This window comes from Alexandromys fortis, unplaced genomic scaffold (assembly GCF_014885135.2).
Source record: "Alexandromys fortis isolate MF-2015 unplaced genomic scaffold, M_Fortis_MF-2015_v1.1 scaffold_3, whole genome shotgun sequence".
Taxonomy (NCBI): domain Eukaryota; kingdom Metazoa; phylum Chordata; class Mammalia; order Rodentia; family Cricetidae; genus Alexandromys; species Alexandromys fortis.
The window spans coordinates 9,411,168-9,419,712 of NW_026067909.1; the positions used below are offsets into that span (position 1 = coordinate 9,411,168).

Genomic DNA, 8,545 nt, shown 5'->3' on the forward strand with positions numbered 1-8,545 from the left:
GCCCAGCCTCCTTGGCTGTTGGTTGTGCTGCCCTGCCTTTTCAGGTAGAGAACTTTGGCCCAGGCCACATGAGGCTCCGGCTCTTCCCTTTCTACTCCTTCCTCATTTCTCCAGCTACAAATCTTGGTGCCTTCCAAGGGCTAAAGTACAAGAGGCACCTGCTGCTAACCAGGATCCAGCGGCCTCTCTGTGGATCAGGAGAACAAGGCCAGCAGGGCTCCAGAGAGCAGTGAAACTCCAGACAGGAGTAAGCACTGTCTGCTTTCCCCCTTGACCTCGGGACCTCCAACCCTTCTGGTATGTGCCTCTCAATCCTGATGACTTGGATATAAATATATTCTGATTTTCTGACCAAGCCTCTGAGTGGAACTGGGTGCCTCCAAGACCCTGCTTCCCATTCTCTCTCTGGGCTTCTTCCCAACCTTGTTCCTAACCATCTCTCAGGTCGCTTGCGTATCAGGTCTATTTTTTCTGAAGCAGGCCTTGTGTTTTTACAGATAGGGTGAGGCCTTCCTACAGGGACTCCTTGGTTTCTCTGCTTTGCTCCTTAAAAAAAAACCAAAACCAAAAGACTCTCAGGTGGCAGGTGTGCTGGGAATGAGTTTTCAGCTTTATAGATTTACCACACCAATAGAAACCACCCATTGTTCCCCTACACTACACAGGCTTTCTCTTTTTTCCTTGTAAGGGTATTTTTAGAGAACATTTCCGCCAGTGTTGTACTATTTCCCACCATCAATGTGACTCCCTGGGCCTAAGGAAACCTTGCCCTCTGATGGCAGGCCAGACCACGCCCATGTGAGCTTTGGCGCCCTCCTTCCCAGGGTAAGGCCGGAACTGGCCATTTCCTTTAAGCCCTGCCTGGCTCCAGAGTCTTGGGTCTCTGACATGAGGCTTCAAAGCTGAGAAAAGGCCACTTCATGTCCCACTCCCTAGGGACTGCAGGTATTCGCAGCCTGCAGACAAGATGGAGGTGAGACGCCGGTGCGAACCTACAAGCAGAGGGAGCGCCAGCAGAATCCTGGAGTTCAGGTAGAAGCTTCGTGATCCTGTAAAGTGTTGGGAGAGGAGGTCGCTAAAATTCCCGCGGTTCAGCATCTGTTTCTAAAACAAGGTGCAAAGATAAAACTCAAGAGTTGTGAAGACCTGTAAAGAGTTGGAAACTTGGGAGAATTTTTCCATAACAGGTCGCCAAACAGACGCAGTAATTCCTAACATTTGCACGTGGTCCGACTAAGAGTGGACGCGCCCTCCAAGACCACGCCCTTTCCGGTACTTGCACTACCCAGCGCCGAGGAGCTGCGGGACCCGGCCCCTAAGCAGTTTGGCTCCGCCCTCGAACCTCTCGCCCACAGGCCTCTCAGAGCCTGGCCACGCCCTTCGTCCCGCCCCTTGATCCCCAGCCCCGCCTACAGGCCGTCATCTCAGCCCACCCGAAACCCCTCCTCTTGTCCCTGGGCAGGCCCCAGACGACGCCCCCGAGCCGGCCAGCCCTTGGCTCCGTCCCTCGCCAAACAGACTGGTTGATTCTGTCTTTCCTCTCTGAAAATGTTGCAGCACTCCAGCAATGTCTCGGAAGAAGGATTGCGGTCCCTGCACAGGAGAAACACCCACACTAGGAAAGCTATCTCCCTTCAAGGGAACTCCGAAGGGAGTTACAAGAAGTGGGCGCTGGAGGATTGCTCGGAAGGAGCTGTCTTTGGGCAGGGTAAGCCTGCCGACCAGTGCTGGACTCTTACCTCGCGTGGCATGACATCACCTCCTCGCCAAATTGTTACAGGCCATTGTCTCAGTCCCAGACAAGGCAGTCTTGGCGCCGCCTACCCCATCACGCTCTCGGCTGCTTCAAGGCCCATTACAGAATGGAAACTGAGGCACAGCCCTGCCCTCTTTTGTAGCCCCGTATTGTCCAGTCGCACACTCAACGGTGTGTGCACCCAACACAGGGCCGACATACTGCGTGGGGCCATACCGGATCAGAGCAGTGGGCTGCAGGGGGCCCAGAGGCAAGCACTCAACGGAAGACTCACAGATCTGTGTGTCGGGCAAGGTTCAGTATTAAGGTGTTGAGTATTTTAACAAACTGTTAAAAGTTGTAAACATTGAAGCAGGCTAGAAAGACTGGGAAAAAAAGAGACATGGGAAGGGAAAGGAGCCCCTCCCTAGCTGAAAGTCAAGAATTCCGGCACAACTGACTTTTGTTGCGAAGACTGGCTGCATAGAAGCAATATGCTTCTTTTATACAGAAGTAATTTCAAATAACAATGTTAAAATAACAATGACCCATGCTTAAGCCCTGAATGTATATGACCTTAGAATTCTGCTGAGAGAATCCAAATGGAATCACTGTCAAAACCCTACTCAAATGAGGCTGAGGGTGATGATACCAGCCTGTAATTTCAAATAACAATGTTAAAATAACAATGACCCATGCTTAAGCCCTGAATGTATATGACCTTAGAATATGGGCTTACTTCTTTCCCACATTGGAACCTGAAAATTTCTGAGTTTCAAAGACAAAAGTTTACAGTAAAAACTCCATGCAGCTGGGCATGAGGTTGCATGCCTTTAATCCCAGCACTCAGGAGGCAGAGGCAGATGGATCTCTGTGAGTTCAAGGCCAGCCTGGTCCACAAAGAGAGTTCCAGGACAACCAGAGCTGTTACACAGAGAAACCCTGTCTTCAAAACCAAAACAAACAAAAAACCTCCACGCAACCCTTGAACCCTAGTGTTTTACCTTATCAGCTGCAATACTGTCCAGTACACATCAGGAGCGCTTTATGGCCACATTTAAATCCTTTAGCAACCCTTTGATATGGAACTTCAGATGACACCAGCACCTTGCATGGCCACTGTAAAGATATTTAAGGGGGACTGTCTGGAGAGACCCACATTCCCACTTGGGCGGGTACTTTCCTATTCCCTATAAGCCTGTTACCCACCCCCAATCATGTGTAAATTCTCTTCTTAATTAATTCCAAATTTACTTCATACTGACTCATCCTGAAATTTCCTAGGGTGTAGTAAGACGTCCAGTTTCGAAAGCCTTGGCATGGAGCTGTGTCTTCAGCCCATGGGCCAACTACTGCTGAGAGAATCCAAATGGAATCACTGTCAAAACCCTACTCAAATGAGGCTGAGGGTGATGATACCAGCCTGTAATCTCAACACTTGGAAGCCTGTGGCATTGGGATTGCTAGCCAGTCTGGACTACATGGTGAGTTGCAAGTCAGTTGAGGGGGTACCTAGGGAGACCCTGCCACAATAGAAACCTACCTAGGGCCGGGGAGATGGCTCAGAAGGTCAAAGTGCTAGCTGCACAAACCCGAGGACCCCAATCTGATACCTGGAACCCTTGTAAAAAGCTGCATTCTGTGGCATGCGGCTGCAATCCTAGTACTCCTGCGGCTGAGACGGAGAGGCAGACACAGGAGGAGCCAGCTAGCCTATAGTAGACCACCACTCTACTTGAAGTCTCTTGACAAGGGTACCTTAGCGTTGACTGTGCTCTAAGGAGCAAACAGTCGGAGACAGGAAGTGCACTCAATTTTTGTTCTATTACAAGTGGTGATGAAGAACCAGCCTGCCTCCATCTTAGACTTAAAAGCCATCTTATTCTTTTTCTTTCTATTTTTCTTTTTAAGATTTGTTTATTTATTATGTATATTGTTCTGCCTGCGTGTATCCTTGCAAGCCAGGAGGAGGGGACCAGATCCCATTAGAGATGGTTGTGAGCCACCGTGTGGTTGCTGGGAATTGAAATCAGAACCTCTAGAAGAGCAGTCAGTGCTCTTAACCTCAGAGCCACCTCTTCTGCCCTAAAAGCCATCCTATAATAAAGACAAACTAGGTTCATTCCTGTTTATGATTAAACCTGTTTCTCCAGGACTGAACTGTGCCCCACTTGTAACCTTGACTACAGATGGTTCTGTACTGCCTGTTCCAGGAATGGCAATCATGTCTTTGTTTCAAAAAGTTGCTTATAGCCATCTTGCAACCCTACGGTTTGCTTCAAAAGGTTATCTGACCCCCATGACCACCTTGTTATGACCACCTGCTGTTCTGACTTTCTTGTTATGCCCACCTTCTACCACGTCTTTGTTTGAGGAGGTCATTAGGACTAACTGGTCATGCTTATGTTCTGCTCCTGTAACCCCTTTTTTTGCCTGCCAGATCCCCCATTTGGGAAACCCCCTACCCTTGAGCTATAAAAGTCTTGTCTTCCTCACATCCAGTGGTGACCTCTCGAATCTCACCTTAGGGGTTGACAGCCCGTATTCAGAAATAAAAATTTTGCTTTAACTTATTGCTTGTTTTAATCAATTTTGCCATGATGATTTGAGTCAGTGGTCTTTTTCCTCCTATCGCTGGGCTTACCGTTGTCTGGGGTCTGACCTCTGTCTTTCAAGACTGGCTGATTTTAAAGGCATCTGCTGCAAAGGAAATGAAGGAAAGGAGAAAGGAGTCACTGCTCCAGACATCAGTTTCTGGAGGCATGAAGCCTGCTAGGAAAGCAAGGCTTTACAGGGGTGGGAGGGCGGGTGGAGGTGTGGGGGATTTAAGATTATTGCATAAATGTTTTATAAGGTGGGGGAGATGAAATAACTTGGATTTCTTGTTTTAAACACAGATTTATAGTAGCTGATAGAAAAAAACTCATCTCTAATATTTTGTACAGATGGAAGGCAGGGTTTCTATGTGGCTTTGGAGCCTGTCTTGGAACTAGCTCTGTAGACCAGGCTGGTCTCGAACTCACAGAGATCCGCCTGCCTCTGCCTTCCGAGTGCTGAGATTAAAAGCGTGTGCCACCATTGCCGGCTCATACAACCCTTTTTAACAGTTTCAGCTGTGTTTTTATTTGCTCACTTAACATCATAAATAAATGACTTCAAATTTCACACAGTTGCTTTTCCTTCAAATTCAAATGCTTTATGCTTTTTTTGAAGTTGCCATTTGGCACTTTCCCCCAGGGATTGCTACTGCATTTTCTAAATATACTGGTGGGGACCACAGTTAAACAGGCTACTACAAAGGAGGGCAATCTCTGGTACCCCCTTAAGATGCTGATAGTATTCTTAGTTGTGGGTTTGTTATAGGATAGTGGTCGACAAAGAATACATCCCTCAGGTTTTACCCAATGGTCCAAAAGGGGTGTTAGGTTAAATACAGAGGTGGGGAATGAATGGTTTAAGGATACTAAAGACAGCCCAAGATAATTTGGATCAGGTTCTGAAACATTGTAATGCTACTCCATCATAGAATTCTACAGGCGTAGCCTTTTTTTGTTTTGTTTTGTTTTCAAATGCAGAGTTTTACAGACGCATGTGCTGGGTCTTCTTGTTTTCTCAAGAAAATATTTCATCCTAGAAACTTGTCTCTGAGTTTCTTTTTCCACATGTAACTTTCTTCCTTTCTTTTGAGACAGAGTCTCACTTTGTAGCCTGGCCTCTGCCTCTTGAGTGCTGAGACTAAAGGTGTATGCCACCATGCCTAGCTATAACTTTATTTTCTTGAAACCTAGACATTGCCAGTTTGAGAAGAAATTCACTGTGTCCACAGTGCTCTTGCCTTTAAATTCTGAAGTAAGTAGTACATTGATGAGATTGCTTAAATTTCTTTTCCCAATTTACAATCTTAATTCTCCCTAAGTGTAATTTTTTTGTCATTGTAAAAAAGATTATATGGTGGTTTTTGAGTTTTGTTTTAATTCTTAGTTAAAATAATTTTTAAAATTCTGGGAGAAACATGAACTGAGAATGACATCAAATGCCTACAGTTGAGGTGGCCCTTGCTTTTCAGCTCCAAGAAAAGAAAGAGAGAAAGAAATGGACTAGTAGAATAAAGGGACTATGGTGCTGCCTTCTTTTGAGATAACCGGTGATTTTGTTTGTTTGCTTGCTTATTTGTTCTTGTTTTTAAAGACAGGGTCTCCTGTAGCTCAGTCTGGCATCAATCTGGTGATGTAGCCAAGAGGTACCTTCTGTGTTCTGTTTCTGCCAATTAGAGAATTAAAAGACACAAGCAGCTGAAGAGGAAATCTGGGATACAGTACACAAAATGAGCTGGTAAGACAGGCTTTCCTTAGGGCGAGGAAGCACACAGGGCACCTAGAGAAAGACCCTCTGCAAACTCAGGGGGCACTCAAGAGTCCCAAATCCAGTCTTTCTTTGAAGACTGGATGGTTCTTTGTTTGAGACAGGATCTCACTATATAGCCCAGGCTGGCCTGGAACTCACTATATAAATCATGCTGGCCTCCAAACTCACAGAGACCTGCCTGTCTCTGGATTCTGGAATTAAAGGTTTGGACCACTATGGCCATATCAGCAATTTAGGCGTAAGACTTTAAGGTTCTTTAAGAGGGCCTTTAATCCCAGCACTTAGGAGGCAGAGGCAGGTGAGTTCAAGGTCAGCCTGATCTACAAGAGCTAGTTTCAGGACAGGCTCTAAAACTACAGTGAAACCCTGTCTCGAAAAACCACAAAGAGAGAGAGAGAAGGAGAGAGAGAGAGGGCGTGGGACGTCGGTCTTTGGGTCACAGCGTTTGTGGTGTTGATTACCTGGGAGCGAATTAAAAATGGGTGATGCTGAGAAAGGCAAGAAGAGTTTTGTTCAGAAGTGTGCCCAGTGCCACACTGTGGAAGAGGGAGGCAAGCATAAGACTGGACCAAATCTCCACGGTCTGTTTGGGAGGAAGACGGGTCAGGCGGTTGGATTCTCATACACAGATGCCTACAAGAACAAAGCCATCACCTGGGGAGAGGATGCCCTGATGGAGTGTTTGGAGAATCCCAAAAAGTACATCCCTGGAAGAAAAATGATCTTCGCTGGAATTAAGAAGGGAGAAAGGGCGGACCTAATAGCTTATCTTAAAAAGGCTGCTAATGAGTAACTCCACCGCCTTATTTATTACAAAACAAATGTCTCATGACTTTTAATGTGTACCATAATTTACTTCCTACCCCCAAATTCAGATCATGAACGGCTAACAGTGTTTTGTTGGACAGCCCTGATTAAGGAAAACTGACTTGTATAAAAGTGGATGTGATCTTTTTTAAAGTAACTATTCCAGTTGCATAAACACTCACTGCTTTCCCTTTCTCCAGATAAGATTGGACTTAATTATTAAAGTTCTACTTTCCACAAAGATGGGGGTGTCACCTCAAACCTATTGAATGGTCTTATAATTAAATTTATATAATTGGACACATGAATATGTTTAAACGCTGGGGAAATTCTGTCACCATCTCAGAAACGAGAAGACTCGCCTGTGGTAAAGTTTGTACTCCCTACTGTTACAGGCAACGGCTAAAGGTCAGGGGGCAACTGTCTATTCTTGACTCGATGGTGTTATTTTAATTAGAATTCTCTAAGTCAAAGGATGCTGCCTTTTACCATTGAAAGGCACTTACTGTGGTCTATGTAGAATATATCAAATAAAGAGTATTTAGCACATGCTATAGTTGATCTATTAAGTTTTAAAAATGCTTTTAGAAGCCAGCAGCTTAGACCTTACTTTTAGTAATTTATTATCTAAGATTAAATTGTAATTCAGAATTGTCCTTAAACATCCTTTCAGAAGCAAAACAGAACTGGAACTTCTATACATGTGTGATTGCTGGTGGCATTCTTTGCCAACTTTTTTTTTTTTTTTTTTTTTTTTTTTTTTTTTTTTTTTTTGGTTTTTCGAGACAGGGTTTCTCTGTAGCTTTGGTGCCTGTCCTGGAACTAGCTCTTGTAGACCAGGCTGGCCTCAAACTCCCAGAGATCCGCCTGACTCTGCCTCCCAAAAGGCGTGCGCCACCACTGCCCGGCTCTTTGCCAACTTTTTATAGAAGGATTAAAATAAAGGAGATGTTTGCAGCAGGTAATTTTAAAAAAAAGAGGTGTCCCTCCCCTAGTTTATGCTTTGTCAGTTTGAATAATAATAGGGAGTCTGACAGGCCCACAATAAGACTACAACTTTTGGGCAAACAAGTCCTTATCTGGCTTTGAATTTGTGATGAGGCCACTCTACAGACTAGGGCTCCTACTATCAGAGAAAAAGCCTCCACAGCCTGTATTTTAAATTGCTAGAGTTTTGTTTTAGTTGAGGAGAGTGAAGAAGAAACCAGAAGTTTGCCATCTTTTTTGTTTGTTTTTGTTTTGCTTGTTTGTTGGTTGGTTTTTGGGTGTTTTTTTTTTTTTGAGACTGTTTCTCTGTGTAGTCTTGACTGTCTGAAACTCACAGAGATCTACCTGCCTCTGGATTATTGGGATTAAAGGCGTGAGCCATCACTGCCCTGCTGAAATTTGCAACCTTTAATATTTATTCGTAGGTTCTCTTCCTACCTGTCAGAGGCTCCTAGTCCCATGGAAGGATGACCATGAACTTCCTGATCTACTCACCTCCACCTCAAAGTGCTAGGATTTCAGGTCCACGGCATCACAACTCATAAAACTGAAAAAGAACCCACACCCTCATACAAGTTTAGGTAAGCTATTCTCTACCCTACGGCAGAAATGTATTTTCAGCAACTCTCCGTACTCTTTCAACTATCCAGC

General features: G+C 45.1%; 1 protein-coding gene across 1 annotated transcript; it reads left to right on the top strand.

The window, feature by feature from the left end:
• Nucleotides 1–6,570: 6,570 nt before the first annotated feature.
• On the top strand, nucleotides 6,571–6,893 carry LOC126498847 (cytochrome c-like). Its single transcript, XM_050137779.1, has one exon. It carries the CDS (start codon nucleotides 6,579–6,581, stop codon nucleotides 6,891–6,893), a length of 315 nt encoding a protein of 104 aa, XP_049993736.1. The 5' UTR covers nucleotides 6,571–6,578.
• Nucleotides 6,894–8,545: the final 1,652 nt, after the last annotated feature.

What these genes read in the sequence shown, in the direction of transcription:
- LOC126498847 (XM_050137779.1), top strand. Translation starts at nt 6,579, where the DNA reads ATGGGTGATGCTGAGAAAGGCAAGAAGAGTTTTGTTCAGAAGTGTGCC.